The following is a 23,692-nucleotide window of genomic DNA, read 5'->3' on the forward strand; positions in this document are numbered from 1 at the left end:
AGGCTAAAGAGTTTGCCGATGGAGACTTGGTATGGAAGTTAATCTTACCGATCGGGACTAAAAGTTCCAAATTTGGGAAGTGGTCTCCCAATTGGAAGGGTCCCTATCGGATAAGTCGATCAGCTCCTGGTAATGCCTATATTCTAGAAACTCTCGAAGGAGTTGAATTTCCCAGAGCATTAAATAGCAAATATCTGAAGAAATACTACCCAAGCATATGGGTCGATGCATAAAAGTTTGAATGCCGATAACACTCCTATTGGCTGGATCGAAATGTGTCTGGGGCCGGACTTAATGTTTCAAAAGATGCCGATAACAGTCCTATCGACTAAACTAAACATCAAGAAAGCTGGAAAGCAGAGAGAGGCGAGTATGTTGCCGATGAAGAGCTCACATGTTTAGCAGCGCTTGGGATGGCCGATATGGCACGCAGGCGGATTTGGTTGGCTGCTTCTATCTCTTTGACGTCTTCATCGACAGAACCTTCTACCGGCTTCAACTTCTTCTTCAACTGTAGTGCTTTGCGACCATGGACATTTCGCTCTTGCTCAAGAAGCTTGATTGTCTCTGGCAGTTGACTTTCTTCTTGTCGGGCTTGGGATAGGGCATCCTCTACTTGCTTGAGTTCTGCCAACAGGGCTTCTCTTTTCGCCGATAGATCAGAAATCTTCTGCTTCAATGCATCTCCTGAAGACTGTAAGATGCCGATGTTCTTGTGCTTCTCATCGGCAAGGAGCTTCACTTTCATCATTTCTTCAGACAGTTGGGCATGAGCAGCTCTATCGGCGAGACGTTGGGCAGCTTTCTGATATTGGAACTGACGACTTTCTAGGTGCGCAGCCTGAAAGAGAATTTCTTTGGCATCGGCAGGAATCTGGCCTCTGAGGGTCTTGAACAAAGCCTTGGCCGGGTCAGAGTCGTCGACCAGTTGAGCTGTATCTTGATGAAGGAGAGCTGATAATTCCTCCAGCTTCGCCCTGATTTCTGCTGACGAGATCCCGATTGCCCGAGAAGAGCTGGCTTCCTCACCTTCATCTTCAGAGATGTCGATGGTAAAAGAAAACAAGCTGTCGGGAGAGTCCTGCTCCTGGAAGAAATAGAAAGTGAGTCATTCCATGGTCAGGTGTTGACAAATGATGCTGATGGAAATTGGATAGCTTACTTGTTTCAAGGCAATCTCTCGCCTCTGACCAGAAGATGCCGATGGAATCACAGGTTGATCAGCTGAAACTGCCGATTGAACTATGTCAACTGAAAGAGTAATAGTCATAATTGTAAAACAGAAGGGATGGGTTCATCGGCAATAATGTCATAAAAATATGTTACCTTGAGGGGGAGCCGTGCTTGTCTGGATTGAAGAAACTACCAATGATGTGATTGAACCTGCCGGATCGGTAGTCTGTTCAGCTGATGTGTCTTCTGGCTGAGGTGCTTCTGGTTGAGGTTCTTCTAGTTGGGGTTCTTCCACTTGTGGTGCTTCTTGCGGTTGAGGGGGAGATGGTACTTGCTGTGTCTGTGTTTCTAGAGAAGAAGGAGAGGATTCCACCGGAATTGGAGAAACCGGAGGAGGAGGGGGAGTTGCTACTCTCTGGCGCTTTGTTTGTGCTCTGGTACTCTTGGCACCTTTTCTTTTCTGCTGGCTGGACTGGGGGCATCGACACCTTTGCTTTTGGTCCTTGCCGATGCGCTGGTGTGCTGATACAGAAAGGAAGATTCGTGAGTACAAGTGCAACAGGTATAAAGGTAAAATCGGTATAAAAATTGAAAGTGTACCTTGAACGCCTGTGCCAAGGTAGAGGCAGCTACCGATGGAGATATCTGAGTTCTCCTGGTGGTAACTTTCTTGAGGCGTACACCTCGATGCATGATGGCGGCCAGAGTGGGAGCGTTGTTGCCGATTGAAGAGATTGGACCTGATGGGAACAGGTCAATCGGCTTGCCACTCCTGCTGATTGATGGAGGAGTGTCATCAACCTGCAACATAGCACAGAAAGTGAGTTACCGATGAGAATGAGAATAAAAAGAGTAGAGCATCGGTTTGGAGGTACTTACAACATCATCAGGGACCTTGTATGGGGATCAATCATGCCACGGTATGTAAGGGCCGATCTACAGAACAAGTGCTCCTTCCATTCTTTCCACCATTGCTTGTACGCCTGAGTGATAAAGGCGGCTGGGACCCACTCTGACAAATCTGCATCCGTATCGGCACTCGGTGGCAGTTGGGCTACTCGAATCCACTCGAGAAGGTTAGTGATGGCTTTCCTGGGCTTTATCACATCGGCATAACAGAGTGCAATCGGCAGCTGGCCGAAAGCTAGTTGACGAGCTAGTGCCGATGGGTTGTAAAACTCATAGGTTTGGTTGGAGGTTTTTCCACTGCCAAAGAAATTTACTGGTATGGCTCTGGGAGTGATCAGTGCCATCATCACTTCATGATCCTTGTTGAGAGCATCATTGAACGGGTGGAAAACCAGAGGAAACATAGTGCCTGGATCATCATAGGGCAACCATGCTCGTTGCTCTCTGGTCAAGCCTTCATACAGGGTTTGGAAAAATCGGCTAATTTGGTCTGCATTGCCTCCTGTGCCGGGCAGAACTATGACAGCCTCGCCAAAGTTTAGAGGAGGGCGTGTTGCCGATTCTTCTTCATCCAACTCATGGTCCTCGGTTATATCTCTCGGAAAGCACTGTGCAAAAAGATCAAACTCGAGGCGCTTGTGCATGTGGAGGCTAAGCCACATGTTGATGAACCACCAGGGACCCCCTAGGTTGCCGATGGACTGGCCGAGCAGGAGTTTGTTAGCTACTTGGTGGAGGAGATGGTAAGCTGCGCCAAGCAGGTATCGGCCGAGAGGAAATCGGCCACCATTAGCTAATCTTTCTGCTGCTGCTAGATAGACGGAAGTTGGTCCTGCCGATCGACCACAAAATACGAATTTGTCCAACCACATGTTCAGGAAGCTGGTCTGTTCCTTTATGTTAACGGGACCTGTTCGTTTGTATTTTTTGATGTACCCTGACCAACCGCCGATAGTACGAGTTTCTACCTTAGCACTGGGTTTGGTGTCGAAAAAATAGGTGCTATCGGCAGAGGATACATCTAAGCCAGTGAGCATGACCACATCGGCAAGTGTTGGGGAAGCAGGGCCATGGCCAAACATAAAGGCATTGAGTGTGTCTGACCAAAAATACGATGCAGCTATCAGCAGTGACTCATTTCTATGCATATCGGCAATGGATAGCCTGATGCATTGGCCCAGTTTTCTCTCACCCCATTGGACTTCGTTTGAGTGGCTAACTCTCAAGAACCAATCCTTTCATCCCACGGTAGGACTGGGCCAGGAACGGAAAGTGTCCTTCCACAGATCTAAAGAAAAGTTCTCGGCTCTAAAAGGGATCCTGTTGGTTTCTGCATTGATAAGGTCGGCAGGATCTGGATTCCCTAACGGACCAAGACATTGGAGATGTGGCTGATCGGTGGGGATGACAATGTTATTGGATAGATCCTAATGGTTTTGAAGGCAAAAGAAGAACAAAGAAAGAAAAAGAAAAATGTTCAGTAAAATGAATTGTGGATGAACAGGGATGCGGGAAAAAGCACAAAAGGTGGAATGAAGAACTAACCTCAGGGACGGTGAAGTTGATGGCCATCTCTTCACGAAGGGAATGATCGAAGGCTTCGGAGTTGGTGAAGAAGGGGCTTCGTTCGAGATCTTGGAGCTCTTGAACAGCGCCGCCGCCAGGAAAGTGGAGTTGGAGCTGTAGAATGATGTGATGGAGAAGGAGTACCCGAGAAGAAACTATTTATAGGACAAAACGGGCAAGGGCAAATCTGACTTATTCCTTCACCGTATCCGTGAAATCCGAGGGTATTCAGGTAGATATGGTAACTGTTCGCACGATAATCAAGGGATTGTGCAGGTGATTTGACAGGAAGCGGTCATTATCCAGAGATATTTTACTGTGCGAGATCTCCCGGTCGGTCCATCGGTGGCGTCTTGCAACGGTAATATTGCCGATGAGCAAATAAAGTGGAGATAGTCGTTTGAGAAGATAAAGATACGGACGTCCTGGTCAGTTCATCGGCAAATCTCTAACGGTAATATTGTCGATGGGCGATTAAAGTGGAGATGTCCGTTTGGGAAGTTGAGGATTTTGAGGAATCTGCGGGGGAATCGAACCAAGGTTGTTCAGGATAAGGTTGTCGGTTACCAGATTGGGAGAGTTAATTGCGGAAAGGCATCATTACTGCAGAGAATTTCGGAGCATTAATGATTCCATACTCCGAAATTGGGGGGCATGTGTTGACACCGTTTTTGGACACGTACCCAGGATCGGTAGAGTGTGGATCGGCAAGGAGAAGGCGATTGTGACTGGTCTGCGGGAGAGTTGCCGATAAGGGTGATTGCCGATGAAGAGATAGCTGGATGTGGCTAAGTCCATGGGTGGTGATGTATTCATGCCGATGGCCAGCATTAATCGTTGCCGATGAGGAGTCTGCCGATGACGTGGAAGGAAGACTTGGAGGTTACCAAGTGGTCCATGGTGGTGTCCTAGCTTGTCACGGCAAGATAGTTTTATGTTTTCCTTAGTTGTTTAAATCGTTTTGTACACGGATTCTGTCTTAGTTGTTTAAATCGTTTTGTACACGGATTCTGTCCAAATTTAGAATTCGAATTCTAGTCGTGTCTGGTTGTAGCTCTTGGAGCAGGGTATAAATGTAGACCCTAGGGCCTTGTAATGAGGACATCTATCAATCAATCAAACATACGTCTTTACTCATATTCCAAGCATCTACTTTTTCGACGACTTCGTCATACTTTTTCTTTTTTACTACGAGTTCTTAGGAGTTCGTCGACTTAAGCTCGGCGTATTCTCAAGTTCCGCGTGAATACCTTTTGGCCGTGACATCCGGGCGCATCGCTGTTGTCGAGACCAAAGTATTCGATTTATCACCTTTGCCGATAGTAAGGTCAAATCGGCTGGCACGCCTTAACGTTTAAATCGGGTATTAGCCCTTTGTGTTTGCAGATCAGCTTTTGCATCAACATGATCATATGCTATACAAGTGAACCCTATGAAATCTGACAGATTTAGTACCGAAATATCTGTCAATAGATAAATAGCATGTAGTATACATATAGTGTTTAGGGCACTCCCAATGCAAGACTCTATTACAGAGTCCAAGACAATTAATTACATATTATTTATGGTATTTTGCTGATGTGGCACCGTATTTATTGAAAAAAGAGGTAGAAAAAATAAGACTCCAAGTCTTATTTAGACTCTAAGTACACATTGTTCGAGGTAATAAATAACTTTAGACTCCATAATAGAGTCTGCATTGTGAGTGCCCTTATATAGTATACATGTGATGTTCTACGATGTTTTTATAATGTTCACATGGTATACAAGTGAGATGTTCTATGATAGTTACTAAATTTGGGTATTGGCTTCTCTAATGCACGAGTGTCGAATATTAAATGTGATGTTCTTATATTATATATGTGAAGTTCTCTGATGTATTTTATGATGTTTATATGGTATAAAGTGATGTTCTATGAATTCTGATAGATTTAGTAAAAACAAATTCTGTTGTGATAAATAGCAAAAGTCATTATTAAAAGCTGCATTTTCCATTTACGTAACTTAATCCAGAAAGATAATCCGTCGCAATCGATTGCTGTGGCTAGCTTCCGTGGGCCGTGGGCATCCTTGTTCAGTCGATGTTTTACTGACGTCGTGGGTTTGACCACCTGGGAATTGGGGCTGGCCGGGAGACTGCATTTCGACTTGATGGTTTCTTCAACATACTTGCGCACGGATCCGTAAAACATTGTGGCTATGTACCATCTCAATCAATCAGTTATTATACTGATTTGGTGGCCAACTGGGGCAACTTAGAGCAGGTGAACTGTATTGACTTTGAAGCACATACACGAATACATGATGCATGGGCATAGTTTCTTTACTTCACCATCACTTTTAGGTAGAGCAGCTGAGCATTGGTGCACTTGCAAATGACCATGTGTCGGTATTCAGGACGTATCGTTATCATGGAAGATCTTCTGTGGCAAATGACGCATATAAATCATTCCTGGTCATACCATTATCAAGCTACTTGTAGTAAAGCATTGGCATTTCTGCTCCATTGCGCTCTCTCCTGTCGAGTAATGGACTACGGGTAGTAGAGCCATTTTCCATTTGGCTGGTTGTTGTTGTGTCTTGTTCAATTGTGTGGTGACAGAAGTAACTCTAGAATTATAAAAATCTAGCCATGATCATGCATATTATTCCTCTCTAACAACAATCATATACTACCATACCATCTGTACATGGCCGGGATGAACACCGACGAAGTTGGCGGGAGTGCACTGCACGTCTGAACCTGTGCAAATAGCCAAATACTACCACCACACGGCCAGCACTCTGCCAGAAGAAATCCAACGCCACGACTCTCTAGTCTCCCAAAAGAGAGGAGAACAGACAACCCAACGAAAGAAAACCGCGGCAACGAACGAACGAATGAATCGATCACAGCTTCAGGCTGAACTTGCAGTTGCTGGCCTTGATCTTGATGGGGCTACTGACGTCCATGAGCCTGTCGACGACGAGGTCGCAGCGCACCCTGGAGGTGACCTTCCAGAGCTTGAAGCTGCCGACCTCGACGCGCACGGGGACGTCGGCGCGGAACACGAGCGGCACGGCGCCCGTCCGCTGCGCGTCCTGCAACCCGGACACGACGGCGGTGGCCAGCTGCACCTCCCCGGCCAGCGCCAGCGGCAGCACCGTGGTGTTGCGGTGGCCCTGGTAGAAGGCCGGCAGCGCGCCGCGCGCCAGGCGGTACGACTGGTACCACACCCCGAGGCTGGACCCGGGCTCGTACTGGATGCCGATCCGGGAGTTCGGGTTCGCCGCCGTCACCGTCACGTCGAACCTCGCCCGCGCCGTCACCGTCGACGGGTCGACCTGGAACGCGGACACGGAGAGGCGGTCCACCGAGTACCGCGGCGCCTTGGGGTCGAGAGCTAGGTACAGCGCGCCTACGGCCGCCGCGGCGAGCACCGCCAGCACGACCGCGGTGATCACCACGCAGCAGAGGAGCCGGCAGCAGCAACCACGGCCGCGCCGCTTCCTCGACGGCGGCGGAGGTAGCGGCGCCGCTGGCGCGACGCGGCGCGGCGGCGGAGGCAGCGGGCCGCCCGGGACGTAGGCGCGTTGTTGGTGGTGGTGGTTGGCGCTCCGCGCTGCCGCAGGGTCGCCCTTGTCTGACCGGAACGACGAGCCTCCCGGCACCAGCGGCGCCGTCGGCCGGTTGCTGCCGCCCTCCAGGTCCACAGGGTGGATCCTCTGGTGATCCGACATGGTCGGAGCGGCTACGTGCAGGTGCACCACCGTACCCCGCTGCTCTGCTTCTCCTCTGACCTCTCGACACAAGCAAAGGCAACGCGAGGTCACGCTTAGCTCCAGTCGCCCTGCCTGCACTGCCTTTGCTCCCTGGTCTCTGTGCGTGCGTGTTCCCCCCTCTGTTTCTGGCTGCAGAGACCCGAGCGGCTCGCTCTCTATATAGGAGGCGCGACGCTAGGCGTCACGCCACTACGGGACGACGGCGAGGAGGCGGCGGAACCTCGGTTGACTTGGGTAATTGGGTTGTGGGCGAGGCTTGTTTGTGAAGGCCGCAGGCGAGACACTGCGAGGGGGTGGGCGGAGGCGGGAACGTGAAGTCTCCACCTGCCCCCAACGGCACGCAGAGCCACTAGCCACTGCGCGTCGTCCAGTGTGTGCCAGGGCCCGGGGGGTGCGGCGCTTTTTCGCGGTGGGGTGGCGCGTGGAAGGGAGCGGGAGGCGCGGGGCTGGTGGGTGGCTGGCTGCCGAGACGCGTCACCGCGGTGCGGCGCGGCGCGGCGTTCTTTTGGGCATTGTTTAGTTGCAAAATATTTTGCAAAATCGACACGATAGGTTTTTCGTTTGTATTTGACAAATTTGTCCAATCATGGACTAACTAGGCTCAAAAGATTCGTCTCGTCAATTTCGACCAAACTGTGCAATTAGTTTTTATTTTTATCTATATTTAATACTTCATGCATGTGTATAAAGATTCGATGTGACGGAGAATCTGAAAAATTTTGCAAAATTTTTTTGGAACTAAACAAAACAAGGTTCAAAGGGGGGTGGACGGACAGACGGACGGCTCGATGTGTGATGCTGCACATGGGGCGCACGAAACGCACACGGAAAGTGGGGCAAAGGAACAGGGATGTGTGTCGGAGGGGCGGGGCAGGCAATTCCCCTGCGGCGGGCACGTGATTTCGATCGGGACGCTGCAGCAGCCACCGGCCCACCGCTCCAGCACGCGGCGAGTCGCCAGAGCTTGCCCACGCGTGGCGTGCCGCGGTGGGTTGGCTTCACGCTGCCGCTCCGCGTCACGTACGCCCGTCGGTCGACGATGGCTGGCCGACTCGCCGTGGCCGTGCATGCTGCGAAACGGTAGCAGCCTAGCAGGTGTTGCTCCGCCGACGTCGGGTGTTCAAGGTGACGACCGCCTCTGACTGTTAGTGCCGACCATGTTGGGGGTTGCAGCAGGATTATTATTGTTTATTTGTTTGTCTTATTTGTTCCAGGGAGCAGTGACTCGAATTGTCGACAGGCTGCGTCAACAAGTTCCGACATAATTGTTGTTTTCTTAACGAGAAATGTGGCCAACTTCGCATAATCGCTCTGTGCTTTGTTTAAGGGACCGTCCGTCTATCTAGTAATAATAAAAACTCCTATTCTAAAAAAAAAAACCACCTTCCATATGGCTATATGGCATACTATGACCAGCCGGGAGGTAGGATGTAACGGATACCGCCCTTCGCTGCTGTGTATGCAAGCACGTTTTCCTCGTCACACGCTGCGACGCCGACGCGTGGGGCTCGATCCATAGATAGATGTGCCGGTCCATGACATTAGCAAAGACATCGGCAGAAGGAAAAAAGAAAGCAGGCAGGAAGAAGGAAGGAAGATGAGAAAGATATATATATACATCGCACGTCTATCGAACGGTGGTTGAGCGATGCTGATACAAACTGGTGCAATACACACGCTGCTGAGTAAACAAAGCACGATCCAGGGAGAGGAGCAGACAACGACGCGACAAAAGTGTTTAGTCAAACGAGTGACGCCGAAGCTTCGCTTACGTATCATCGAGATCGAACCAAGATTCGACAGATGATGATTGGTTCGTAGGAGTAGTTTCTTGTTTTCATTTTTTTCCCCATAAACTTCTTTTGCTTAAACTTTTCAGGAACTTGAAAAAAAAGGTTTACTTTTAAAAATCACGGTAAACATAGTGGCTATTCGGTAGCTAGACAAGATTCGTCTTATCTTACTAGCAAGAGTCAGTCTTACCTTACCAGCTGTAGTGAGCCGAATTGACTCTCATCATGTAACAAAGAATTTTCTTACTAACATATATACATCTAAAAGTCAATTGAACTGCCAGCAGTTTGGAAAGGGACGCACCTGTTTGCAAGTACTCTCTCTATTTTGACTTTTTTTACTTCAAGTGTAAGCGCTTATTTTATTCAAAAAATATGCAAACATACTCAAATTTCAGTCATTCTTGAAGAAATTGTATTAATAAACCAAGTCATAATAAAATAAGTGATATTTTATATAATTTTTTAAATAAGATGAGTGGTCAAAGTTGGTGTGAAAAAAATCGAACTTCTTGTAATTTGGATGGATTGAGTAGATCACATCTCCTAGAGCTATTTTAACTCAAACATTCTAGGTTTGACAAAATTTATACCAAAAAGCAACGATATTTATGACATCAATTAGTAAATTATATATAGTATAGTGTTCTTGTCCTTTTATTCTAAAAAGGCCAGGTTAGGAAATGCAAGAAAACCAAGGGGCTCTATAATTGAGATAGCATTGGGAGTATCAATCACATTCATTCTCTCTCCATTTTTAGCCAATCATATCACTTCATGTCTTGGATTTTGTGTAAACATGATTTCTAACTTAGACACAGTTTCTATGATTTTTACTCTCTCTCTTCAATAACTACATTGCCACATCAGCAAAATGCTTAGGTGGCACTGCAATTAATGTCTATAGAAACCACAATAGTTTCTGCATTGGGAATGCTCTAATATGGCCGCCTCTTTGGCTGAAGCTACCAGCCTAGGACTGAACAAGACAAGCAAACTTGAACTGGTTGCTGCCTGATGCCTGATGCCGGTGACAGCTGCAGACAATTACGATAGAGACACTGTTGAAAAAACAAGGTGAAGGAAAGTGAAAGCGCGACAAGGATATATTTTTGCCTTCTCTGTTTAACAGCTAACGTTTTCCTTTAGAGAAGAGCTGAATTGTTCGTGGACCCCGGTGAATCATCTATCTATTACAGTATTCCATCGTTCAAAATTATAAATCACTTTTGGTAAGTAAAAATTCTCTAGTGTTGACCAAGTCCTACAACACCAAAATACTCCCAGCTTCTTTCCATGCAATATGTTTTATAGTGCACTTACATGGTATTGTATGCGAATTATATATATACTAGCAAAAGTGCCCGTGCATTGTAATAGGAGTAAAAATGGATAGAACAAAGACATAAATAGTATATATTTATTTATGTTTTATTCTTTCTATATTTTTTTATAATTTATTTCATGGTAACAAAACACCTATAGTACTAAGTTAATAGTGGTCTAGTTGCAATAATACGACAGTGTCCTATTAAGCATGTATCGAATTAAAATACAATATTTATATATTGTTTTTCCTGTTGCAAAGCATAGAAAAAAATAAATGTAAATACATCATAGTTTTAATTTCATATTACGCATGTATTGTTATAACTAAACATTGAGTTTCGTGACTTCCTTTGACAACCTATAAAAATACTAATATTTATTATAGTCAGAAATGAGTAGTTTTCGACGTGTCAAAAATTGGTCTATCTATCGATGATTATGACGAGAGATCTCTCGGGTTTTTATATATAGCTCTCAAATTGTAGACATATATTTATTTAGATTAGTTTAGACAATAAACTGAGTAAGATTTTAGTTTACGATTTGATTAGATAGTCCATCGAATGATCTAGATTTTAGTAAAAATAAGTTTTGTTACTAATTAAAACTATATCTTGTAAAAATCTTTGTTTCGTGAGGAGATACCAAGGTTCAAACACATGTAATGTTATATTTATTATTTATTATCTATTTTATGAGAAAAACACCAATAAAAATAGAGGAAAAACACCGGTTGGAAACATAAAAAACAAGCAAAAAAACAAAAACAAAAAAATACAAAATACAAAAGGATTATGGAGAAAAATAGAAAACCAAAAAAAATTAAAACACAATAAGGAAATCTGAGGTGAAATAAAGGCATAAAGGGCTACACTTTTATATAAAAAATTCCTAAGTTTCTCAAATTTAATTTAAATCTTTCCACTTTTTTTTCACTTTTTCATCAGGACCCCTTCCTTCTTTGACATTTTCTTTTCTGATCCTTTTTCCTAAACCACAAATAGAGGCGGTCGATCTTGGTATAATAATCCCACACGGACTTTGTAAAGCGGAAGAAGAGATGAAAAAATATAGCGGAAATTTTATCTTTTTATTATTAGGTATAAATATGATTTTCTATAAACTTACCTTATATGGTTAGAACATAGCTAAAATTTACATACAACACCTATATTTATATCTAATAATATATAGAAATATTAAGGAGAAAATTTTCTCCCCATCCTACTTTTTTTCGGTCCACATTCACCCAAAACCTTGCATAGAAAAACAACACTTAGACTAACTAAAATAATTTAGGTTTGTGTAGCCTTCACTTCTGCCCCCCGCACGTTCCTCGTGCGAGTCTCCTTGAATAAAAAGAATAATAAAATTTCCATCCTTCCATTTTTCTGTGCTCATTGATGCCTCTTTTTATCGGCATATATCTTGTGTGTCCGTTCTTGTCCGTCTCTTTTAACCTTCCAAATTTGTGTTATTTTAAATGTCATCATAACGTTAATACGAGCAATATATTTATAAATTAAGGGACCGGTATTGGACTTTTCATTTAGAGTCTTAGAATTATTTGATTTAATTAAGTATAAAATGGGTCAATCCTAAATAAATTCAGCCCATTAAATCCCACCGCAACAAGTAATAATATGAAACATGCGCCTCTGTTGACTTTTTTCTTTTTTAAAAAAAGAATGCGCCTCTGTCGGTGCGGTTTGGACGGCACATGGGCTGGAGAACTCACAAATTTGCACTAGACATCCCTCGGCCTTCCGCCGATGGGCCGGCCGGGCTGTGCTTGCTGCATTGGCCACTGGAGCTCCAGCGATTCTCTCACGGCAATGTGCAAGTTACGTTGTTCAGTGTTCACGGTTTCAAAAAAAAAGTTGTTCAGTATTCACTGAAGTTACACTTTCTATATGTTGAAGAAGTCATCATGTCGAAATGCAGATACCATTTGGTAAAGCTTCCACCGGCTCTGACTTCTATGATACATACACTGTTTATAGAAGTTTTTTTCCTCTCTTCTTTCCTCTCAAGCCCGCGAAGCAAAAAAAAAAAGAAAAAAAGAGAGGCTCCTACAGCTCTGTGAAGGAGTGAAAAAAACTCCTGTGAACAATACATGCATTAGAGCACTCTCAATGCAGGAACCATCATAGTTTATATAGACATTAATTGTAGTGCCACCTAAGCATTTTGATGTGGCAAAGTAGTTATTGAAGAGAGAATGAAACCGGGTCTAAGTTAGAAACCATGTCTACACGAGATCCAAGACATAAAGTGATATGATTGGTTGAGAATGAAGAGAAAATGAATGTGATTGGATAAAAAATTATTATATAGGAACTATTTATTGAGACCATAGTTTCTATATATAGTGTCTATAGAAATTAATAAATATAGAAAGTATTGGGAGTGCCCTACCAAACGGGACCACAATCTGCTAGCCTGTCCTAATTCCCAGGTGGTCAACCTAGGACGTTAGTGAAATCAACCGAACAAGGATGCCCACCGAGCTAGCCACAATAAATCGATTGCTACGGGTTATCTTTCTTGGTTCTGAAAAGTCACGTAAATGGAAAATGCATGTTTTTAAATGCCTAACACGGCTACACAGTACACACGTAGTAAACTTTCGACGCTTTAACAATTGCTTGGGCTACAATTAAACTGTGATGACAACTTCTAATCCAAGAAAACTCATCCTGCCAGTTTTTCTCCAGTAATGCTACGCTGATACGTGCTGAAGAGTACTAACCGCAACCGGACCAATTTCTTGCGGCTCCAGATTGATCCGAAGCCGTCCGTTACGAAAATCGAACAGCTTGTGTATTAGGCGGGGCTTGATCGATTCTCCGAGATTCACCATCATAAAATAAATCATACTCCTATCTGAGCAAACTGCAAACACGACGAACCCAAACCGGAAGAACCCGGCCATCAGAGGATCAGTGCGAGGTAGGTGATGGCGGCGAGGAGCAACAACAACTGCCTGGCGCAGGTGGGCGCCGGAGTCGCCGTCGGCGGCGCGCTCGGCGGAGCCGTCGGTAACCTTCCTCACAAATTTCGTGCGATCTAGTATACAGTGGCGGACCTAGAGACTTTCTAGAGCCCGGGCGAAATATGGTCATTGATAAGTGATAATATGTTTGTATAAATATATTTCTACAAAGAGAAAAGATAGCACAACCACTCAGTGCAATGACTGCCAATTTATGAGTCGGGCTGCCTCCTATGGGATAATTTGCTGCATCTTGGTGCTTTTCCGTATAAACCTACGTAATTTATTGCCTAGCTAATACTCGTATAAGCTTAGTATAACATGCATATACACCTAAGTACATCGTGCCAGCCCGGGCAGGTGCCCAGGGTCGCCGGGCCCTGGGTCCGCCTATGCTAGTATATGTCAGGGATCGGGTCGGTTCTCAAGCGGATATAATGCTTGTAGCCTCAGATGTACTCCATGTTTAGGAAGTACTAAATCGACGCTCTAGGTGGAGTTTGTTTGCCCAATCGCTTGTGTTTCAAGGGTGGTTGTTGGTTTGTTGTATTGTATGCCGTGATTTGGTGAATTTGCTGGTGGTTGTTAGGAATTAGAATGAAAAACGCAACATCTACTACTTTGCCTTTGCATTGAGTTTGAGTGAATGATCTCTAATGTCAGAAGTCGCTCAATGCCACTATGGAATGTGCTACCGATTAGTTATATTTGGAATTTGGTTTAGTTTGCTGATTTGGAGTAAATGACAGCGTTTGAGATTGGTTTTGTACTTTGCTTGTTGGGATATAAACTAATCTTAACGGGAGGATTGGATACTTTGCTACTGCTGGTCTCTGTCATTCTTGGACAGTCGTTGCTTTTGGTATTTGTATGGCAGAAAAGACGCTCCTTTTGACAGTACTTCTACGATTGGTAGCTAAAGATGCTTGGCTTCTTTTGCTTCTTCTGTGCAATAGCTCGCCTGAAATTCTTGATCTCAAAATGTAGCTCTAACAGAAAGTTGCTTATAGGCTCTCTTTTTTTTAAAAAAAAAAGAGAAAAAGAAAAAGAAAGTTGCTTATAGGCTGTACATAGTTTTCTCAAAATGCTCTTGTGCGGTTGTGCCTACCTGCTTCCTAGGATATGAATTTCACGAAAATAAATGTCATATTTTGTTTTCCTTCTTTCTGCTGCCGTAGGACAGGAGTACCAAGTTAATAACTGGCATAATATTTATTTCTGCGCAGGTGCTTGCTATGGAACTTTTGAGGCATTCAGACACAGGGTATGCATACACGCTGTTTGCTTTTTCTTATATTCAAAACTGCTTTCGTGGTAGTGCTTCTATTTGATAGTCGATTCCCCTTGCAATATTTGCTTTCGTAGAGTTCTGGATGAACAACATTCATAAACTATTACATGGGAGTGGTAGTTTATGAATGTTGATATCATTCGAGATGCACAGGATTTATCTGCTGCTGAGCATAACACTTCTTATCATGATGCTACTGATTTTTTCCCCATTAAGACAGTATCCATTGTCCATTTAATTAAACTTAGTGCAGACTTGGTTTATTATCAAACCCATGACACAACGTAGCTTTGTTATTTTAACTAACATAATATCTGAAATAAAATTGATTCTTTTTTGTTCTGCAAGTGCTCATCAGTCTTATTCTGTTGCACAGATCCCTGGGTTGCTAAAGATCAGATACGTTGGACGAGCCACTGTCAGCACTGCTGTAGCTTTCGGGCTTTTCATGGGAGCTGGTAGCTTGATTCACTCTGGGAGATCCAACTAGTCTGTGTCGTCCGTTTCTGAACACGACTCGATGATTGGCTTGAGAAGAGGATTCTAGTTTTTTATGAGCACTGCCCTGGGTGGCCTCAGAGGACCGTCTGTGAAACCATTTTGTTCGATGTTTATGTACAGTTTATAACAGCTACTAGCTCAGGGTTGGAGAGAACAATCTATCTTTTATTTGATACTATATGCGTGCTGGTCCTAGTTTCTGCATGGAAATAAAATCCATCTTTACTGTCTTACTCGCTGGATGAACCATTTTCACTCCAATAAAACTCCAGCGGATAAGGGGCAGAACTACAAAACCAGGATCTCAAACACCTCACACTACTACGCCCAACATTTTTAAGGGCAGGTCAAAACCCTTTGTAAGGGTGGCCGGGCAATTTGTAATCTTCAAACATATATGAAACTAAGGTGTAATCTTCACTAAAATCAAGCAAGATGCACTAATAAAAGGTGTAAGCTCATTTCTCTAACTAATTTATCCTATTAGCTTCAAAACTAAGACATAATTTGCTCCATACAAAGCTCAAGCACCATAGACGAGAGAGAAATCAGAACTCTAATTTACGCACTAGCCAATCATAAGAACTTCACTTAAAGGCTTCGAATATCATTTTCTTACCTTCTACAAGCTCTCCACCAAAGGATTCGAGATCAAAACCTTGCCCCATAGTAGAGCAATTTTTAGGAGGAGCCCAAGGCCTTTCAACATGGAGTGAGTGATCCAAAGAGAAAGAAGGTGGCTGCTTTTGTTTTTATGTTGAGTATTTGTAGGAACGGCTGGTGTTTGAGCTGCCTCTACAAATGAGCACTATAGGGGTGGCTGGTGATTGAGCCGCCCTTAGGGTGGCTAACCAGTTGGGGCCCGAGCATGCCACTGTAGGGGCGGCTACAACACCAGACACCCTTAAAAAGGCCAGACATCCCGAGAAATCAATTTCTATGTAGTGTCAAAATCAGTTATGCACAGCCCAGGTCTGCACGACACTCGATGGTTAGCAAAGTGTAAGGGTGACTCCAATGATTCCCAAATAGCTGATATAAGAGGAATTTTATTGACTATTAATGATAATTTGCAAATAGCTAGCGAGATGAGACATATAAATAAGAAAAAATAAATATTATAGTAGAGAGTTATATAAGAGAGAAATTTCTAAGAAATCGTGATAAATTAACTATTTGGAAGTCGCTAGCTATTTAATCTCTCTTCTTGATAGTCAATAATTTTTTTATTATTATTTCTATGCCTCATCTAGCTAGCTATTTACAAAATTCCGTTGAAGATGTTCTCATAGCCAATAAAATTTCTTTTAGACTAAGCATAGCCCATACGAACCCTATGTTAGCAGTTAAATTGGGAGCGCGCCAATGGTCACATGTACGGATGTACCCAAAGCACTTCTGTTCTTCATCACAAGCTTCCTTGTAGTTTCCTGGAAGATCCATCATTCGCGCCGAAGGACTGTTTAGGACGGCGCTGCAGAACCAAAAAGCATTGGTAAGTACTTCCTCCGTCAATTATAAGTGATTCTAAAAATTTTAAAAAGTCAAAACATATCAAGTTTGATCAAAATTATAGAAAAAATTACAAAGGTTTGTGACATCAAATAGATATACTATGAAAATATAGTAATGAAGAACCTAATAATACTTAGTTGATATCATAAATATTATTATCGTATTATATAAATTTGATCACTTGAAATGCTTTGACTCTCCAAGATTCTTAGAATGACTTTTTAGGATGGAGGGAGTAGTATTCATACTGAATGTGTGCATGTGTGGTTGGGGTGAAGAAAAAAAAAATGAATTCAAGGCATCAGTAAGCACCCAAATTTTTTAGTAAGACGAACGATGAAACAAAATGTTAATAAAAAAAAGTCACTTAAGTTGGGATCGAGGGAGTATTATGTAAGATAGTGATTGGGGTGAAAAAGAAAACGAATTAAAGAAAGCACAAGAAAAACCAGGTATGATAAATTGTGATGTACAAACTCCAGTCCAAGTCCTTAAATTAAGCCCTTAAAATTTTTATTTATATGCTATGATAAAAAAAAGTAGGGGCTCAAATTAAGACCCAACTCCAACCCACCTCCTAAACAAGTAGGATAGGGAGTTCTAAATGTGAGGGGCTAGAACTATAATTTAGGAGGACATGAAAAATGGGAGACCAAGTAGAAGGTGGGGTTGGAGTTGATTTTTTTAAATCAAGTCCCTAGATTTAGAATAGGGACTTGTTTAGGAGGTGGGTTGGAGTTACTCTACAAAATTACAATGCTATGATAAATTCTGATGTACCGAAAATACAATGCTACAGTTCCTAGTCTGGCATGGGTCCAGTACCTTCGTGATATGATCCCTATTATGTATGAACAGGAAAATGTCAGTTGAATTGGAGAACAAAATATTTGTGCAGATGAAGAGGGCAGGGAAAATAGCTAGCTAGAGGTTCATGGGTCGGAACGGGCGGGCTCTGATGAAGCAACAGAACAAGTGGGCTGAAAGCATGAAGCAAGGTACGGCCCAATGCGATTCTCTGACGCTGACGTATAAAAAGGGCCCGAAATATAGCCGTTGGGCTCGAGTTGGCAAACGTTTTTTTTTTAAGCGCACCGTTCCGCCGTTGCTGGACTTCGCTTTTTCCCCCTCTCCCTTCCGCAACGGCGAACTCCCGCCGCCGCCGGCCGACTCCCGCCGCGAAATCTTGCGTCTGAAGCGCCCATTCTCGGACCTCCTCCGGATCTGAGACGCCGAGCCCACCACGAGCTCTAGCTGTAGTGTAGGTAAACTTTCAAGATCTGGTCTTCTATTTACTTGTGCTTTAGCAATTTTACGATGCTTTCCTTTCTTCTCCACTCTCCCACGCGCTCTCCGACGGAGTGTTCGTTTCGCCTCCGCATCCGCAAGGCGTTAGTTCGAGTTGTGATGGTTTGTTTGGTCTGTTGTATTGTGCTATGTGGTGGGTTAATGCCTAGGGTTTGGCGTAATTTGTGAGCAGTTCACTCATTTTTTTTAGTTATTATACTACGCTAGTTGTTTCCACCCGATTTCAGTATTAACTTTTACGGAGTGTTAGCTAGAATTTTACATTCTTTTAGCGAATTCCATACTATCTGATCGTAGGTATATCAGTTCACCGTTTTTTGTAGGCCCCCTTCATAGAATTTTAGATACCTCACATTCTTGCCACCAAATTCTGGTGGATGTAAAACCCCTTGATTTTTCTTGCACGGATTGGTCCTAATTCATGTATACTTCCACGAGTAGAGAATTTCTGATTTTTTTTGGTAAATAGTTTTTATTGGAGTGATTGTGATTAGATGGTTGTGAAATACCTTGTTGGTGTTACTAGAGGATAGAGGTATGAGACCGTATGACTGTGAGCCTATGCCCATAGAAGTTGATGTTTGCTAAGTTCGCCCATGTACCTATATAAATATTGGATTTGTGTTTGATTTAGTTTGGAGCATATTACTTATAATCCCATTATTGTAGTGTAGGGACCTGAAAATGAGTGAGGGGGATGCTACTCAGATTGACCTTGAGAAAGGATTACTGCAAATGTCTAATGATGATGATTCGAGTAGCCCTGCAACTATGCACAAGATGAAAGTTGACACAGAAGACGCTGGAATTAAAATTGAATCACCCACTCCAGAGAAGCTTGAATCTAGAAGCAAAGGGGTTGTTGTGAGTTCGCTGGCAAGGAATTTACTTGCAGAAAGGTACAAAGATAGATTTGCAAATCAGTTCGTGGAAGATGAGGGTGACACAGATGATGAAGACTATAATGACAGTATTTTGCCTGGTGTGAGCCGTTCTCATATGTCAAGAAGCATTGAACTTTTCGAGAAGTGAGCCGCTTTTAATTTCATCTCAATATCTCATGCATATGTGTGCTTCCTAGACATGATTATTCACCTTATCTTTCTTGTTCACAATGGCAGACACAAGGATTTACTGAACCTTTTTAATAGAATGGAGAGTTCTATAAGGTTGTTACACCTACGGAAGAGGATGGCTACATTTAGTAATATTGCTGCCCAGGTGGAAATACTCACAAAAAGGTAATAACTACAACAAAAGTATCTGTGTGGAATATTTTTTATTCGTTTGTTTGTTGCAATTGGGTGATATCTTTCTGCGTTGCAGGAAGTTATCGTACAGTCATTTGGCCCAAATGAAACATTTGTTTCCAGAAGCAATCCAGATTAAGAGGATACTTCTACATGATGAGAAAAGCCTATGCATGTATGCTGATATGGAAATCATACTTGTAATGGATGTTGTGGAATGCACAAGTCCTGATCAGTCTCCATCCATGGCAATTTGTGAGGCTTTTTACTCAAAGCTTTTGAGATTTTTGGATACTCATCATAAGGTACTAAACTTGATTTGAATCGGCCTTCCTTAGGTAGTTGTTCATTAGTAGATCTTCACTGTTTATTATTTTTCCCCTTGTTTGCTTGGAGCACGTCAACTGAAGTAGGCCTTTAGCATATCTTTTTTTTATGAGGCGAGACGTATGCACTTTTGATTCTATTAGTATCTAGGCCAGGATAATTCACTGAGCATTCTAGTCCGAATTGTTATTTATGCAGGGTACAGACATTCCAGAGGCAACCTTACCAGAACCCTTTAACTCGAGGTCAAAGGGCCAGTTATTTCTTGAGGCATCACATAATGGTCATGCTGCTGAGCCACATCTGCAGGGCACCACTGAGGATGGATTCTCAAATGCTTCCCATTTTCCACAATCTTTTCGAAAGCTAATGTCCCAGAAAGTCATTACTGATGGAGCTGAAAAGACTCAATTGCTACCTGATCCAACAAAACTGAGCTCTGTGAGTGCTTATGATATGGAAGGAACAAACAGAAGCCCTATAAAGCAAGACAAACATGCTTCATTTACAGTGAACTCTGAAATTTCTGCTACTCCAAGCCGTCATTTGATCTCTTGTTGTCAAGAGGGTACGCCAAAACAAGAGACCTCAGAGTCACCATTGTTGGTTCAAACACCAGCAATGCAGACACCCAAAAGGCCATTGCCAACTCCACTTGAGAAACTCGAGGCCACGTGTGGACACATTTCTGAACCACGTTCAGCCAGTTCTGCCCGCAGATCACTAAATACATCTTTAAAATTTGAAGGAGGAAGCCCTTCTTATCATGACAGAATGGAACATGAGGCTGCATCTAAAAAGGAAATTTTCTCAGAAGACTCATCTAGTTTCAACAAGTCATTAGAGGTATCTTGATTTCCATCCATAACATAGAGTTGTATTTATCTTTTTGTGTATAGATTAGCACATAATTACATGGTACAAGATCATAGATGCCATAGTCAATAACATAAACTAGAAACAAATGCTTGTGCCTGGATTTATGTGAAAAACCTAGCACACAACATGGCAGCAGAATAACTGTGGACAGCTATTTTTGCATTTAATTGTGCAGTTCAGGGAACAGGCATACACAACGGTTCAATAATACCTAGAACGTTAGGAGTGCAGTTGTTAATTCTGTAGAAACAAGCCAGCCATTGGACTACTAATAATCTGCAATATCTTACCTAACTTGAAATTTACTATGCTGAGGCACAGTAGTACCAGAATGACAGTTTCTCTTTTTGCCTGTAGAAATTTAATATAGAAAAAATGTGCTCTTAATTTTCTAGGTATGGCATGGTGTATGACTAGTAGATTTCTTGCTTCCTGCCCTTTTTTTTCCTTTATTGTAAAATTTGGCAGACTTGAACAATTCTATAATGTCATTTGTCTATCGGTTATTTCCTGACCATATGACCTTTTTCCTTGAAGGAGAAAGATCCTGTCTTCTTTACTGAAGACAAAATCAATCTGGCAGACCAAGTGGGTACCCAGGAAAAGATGGCTTCGTTACGTTCCACATTTGACATTGTCTGTGGTATTTCTCATTCGACCAAGAATTCGCTAATTACAAAACAGGAACTTTTCCACAATATTCTTGCCAACAACTTGGAGATAGAACAGATGGGTAATGATGATCAGTATAACAACCCCAACTTTACCTCGTTATTTTGTGAGCAATGCTGAGTATATCATCTTTACTTATAGGTGAGGTAGAAGAGCAGCTGCATATTTTAGAGGATCTGGCTCCCGATTGGATATCTAAGAAGGTGATAAATGGAGGAGAAATACTTTACAGGCAAGTTTCATTTGGTAATAATAGCAAGCATCCTTTTTTTTTAGATTTTCATGAAATACTGAGATATATTTTCATTTGCAGCATTGAACCTATAACAGATCAGAATTCAGTTCGGGAAAGGCTTGTAGAAGCTGTGTGAGCCTGTGAGGTAGGATTGGTTCAAAGCTGAAGAATCAGCCTCATAGTACTATGTATGTAACACTAACGGAACCCATCAAGGAGCCACATGAGCTAATTATCATCATGGAATCCTCTGGATTGCTCATGTCCTATTTCAGATAATATTCTTCTGTCGAAATTGCTAATGTGCCAATTACATGCTTAATATTGAAATTGCTACAAGACTTAAATTTGCCTGAGTGTAATTCTGCTTCATATTTCACAGTTCTGACCTGCTCTGTGAGCTTTCTGTGGAATATTTCAGTCCCAAGAACTCAACGTTAGAATTTGTGTGGAATTGAAATGCCCTTTTGGCTTATATTATATGCTCTCTGATATTTATACTGTATACAGGTTATACTGGCACCTGCTTAGTACGTCACGATTCGCACCATCCGTGATGTTTTGTAATACTGGTGTGTCGCGCATTGCTAGATTCATACGCACTATTTGTTCCATATGCTCTGTAATACTGGGTCATTGCTCTTCTCACAGTGCTGGATCGGCCGGGAGGTACCCGCTGTGGAGGCACACGTGGAGCCCCGGACCGCCGGTAGTGTTCATCTTTGCTTGCCCGAAACTCCCTCTCTCTGTGTTTTTCTTCTTATTTCGTGTGCTCTGGTCTGCTAATCTACTTGATGGTTTGAGCAATTCGACGTCGTGCATGAGAATATGGGATTATATAGTGGTCTTTCCGTTTCTCATGTATATGTAAATACAAATCATGTGTAGGACCCACCCATTCCCAGCGCTACTACACATTTGTTTGCATACGCTGGTTTATGACACGTAAACACCCTCGTGCGTGTCCATCCATGATTTTTTTTTCTGGTCGTCCTCTCTCTTTTCCCTCAGTGCTTCCATTTTCCTCGGTGACTCCTTGACCCGTCGTTCCTGTCATCTTGCCGTCTCCGTTCTGGCTTCCTCCCCTTCGATGACCGCCGCCTCCTTCGATAGCGCCTTGATTCGGGCTTTGTTTAGTTGGTAATTTTTGTTTTTTGCAAAATGCTACTGTAGCACTTTTATTTATATTTAATAATTAGTGTCTAACTATGGACTAAATTTAAAAAATTTGTCTCACAAATTATAGGCGAACTGTATAATTAATTATTTTTAATCTATATTTAATACTCCATGTATATGCCGTACTATTTGATGTGACGAGAAATCTTGACCATTTTGCAAAATGGTTTAGAAACTAAATAAGGCCTTGGTCCACTTGCCGTATTAACTTGTGTGAACACTTGCTTGCTTGACATGCCCTCGGCCGATCCCAATCCATTTTGTATATTAGATCGAATGAAAATAAGAGTATATCTTTAAGTCAAGTGTCGTAAATAATGTCATTGCGCATATTAGATCCATTGCGTATATTAGATCAAATGAAAAGAAGAGTATATCTTAAGTCAAGTGTCATATTGAGAAGTTCTCGATGCATACGGGAGTGGTTTAGTTGTCTATTTTCCTCGTAATAACTTCACGTGTTGATTGGCGGTGACTCATTCGACTCTGAAATTGAAGAAAAGGTTTGAACTTTTCTGATTCTTTGAAACATTCTACAAAGATCATCAATGGCCAACGAGTCGATGGAGCTGGGGTTGGGGTTGGGTTGGGCCCGAAAATGAGAAATCTTTGCGCTCATTTCTAAAATATGTACCTGCATTTGATTGATATGCGTATATGCACGGAGGTAGTCGACAGATTCCTAGACCTTTCACAAAATATATTTATACTTATGCAAAATATATTTATTCTCTATTGAATAAAATTTTGACACTCAAAGGAGGCACTACGCCGAACACAATTTATAAAGCACGACACAAAAATTTAGCATCTTAACATTCAAAGAAGAGGTGATGAATGGTTTGAAAATTGGTACAAAAGCAACATAATTTACTATCATTCCAATTCCTTTCGAGCTAGATTAGATAGAATGATTTAGAAGATGAATGACACCTTTTATTCCGTATATATATACACGCAAAATACAATGGGATACAGTACAGTACGTATAGGGCAATGAGGCACGAG

At 42.7% G+C, this 23,692-nt stretch overlaps 3 protein-coding genes across 7 annotated transcripts; 2 read left to right on the top strand and 1 right to left on the bottom strand.

The window, feature by feature from the left end:
* LOC8067112 (NDR1/HIN1-like protein 6) lies at positions 6,070-7,738 on the bottom strand. The gene has a single exon (XM_021454412.1). The coding sequence runs from the start codon at positions 7,366-7,368 to the stop codon at positions 6,538-6,540; it is 831 nt and encodes a 276-aa protein (XP_021310087.1). The 5' UTR covers positions 7,369-7,738; the 3' UTR covers positions 6,070-6,537.
* On the top strand, positions 13,492-15,308 carry LOC8065832 (reactive oxygen species modulator 1). Its single transcript, XM_002464402.1, has 3 exons — positions 13,492-13,573; positions 14,754-14,791; positions 15,195-15,308. Exons 1-3 carry the CDS (start codon positions 13,492-13,494, stop codon positions 15,306-15,308), a joined length of 234 nt encoding a protein of 77 aa, XP_002464447.1.
* LOC8067113 (CDT1-like protein b) lies at positions 17,912-22,475 on the top strand. 5 transcript variants are annotated; one of them, XR_002450388.1, is made up of 10 exons: positions 17,912-18,099; positions 18,817-19,170; positions 19,264-19,383; positions 19,469-19,697; positions 19,918-20,565; positions 21,136-21,331; positions 21,412-21,502; positions 21,584-21,650; positions 22,016-22,077; positions 22,157-22,475. XR_002450388.1 is itself a non-coding variant. In XM_021454576.1 (9 exons), exons 2-8 carry the CDS (start codon positions 18,827-18,829, stop codon positions 21,639-21,641), a joined length of 1,686 nt encoding a protein of 561 aa, XP_021310251.1. In that variant the 5' UTR covers positions 17,912-18,099; positions 18,817-18,826; the 3' UTR covers positions 21,642-21,650; positions 22,016-22,475. The 5 variants fall into 5 exon arrangements, 4 of the variants coding, with proteins under 4 accessions (XP_021310251.1, XP_002464448.1, XP_021310235.1 ...); XM_021454576.1 differs by having other exon boundaries at positions 22,016-22,475; XM_002464403.2 differs by lacking the exons at positions 22,016-22,077; positions 22,157-22,475 and having other exon boundaries at positions 18,812-19,170; positions 21,584-22,001.

Source organism: Sorghum bicolor, chromosome 1 (assembly GCF_000003195.3).
Source record: "Sorghum bicolor cultivar BTx623 chromosome 1, Sorghum_bicolor_NCBIv3, whole genome shotgun sequence".
NCBI lineage: Eukaryota > Viridiplantae > Streptophyta > Magnoliopsida > Poales > Poaceae > Sorghum > Sorghum bicolor.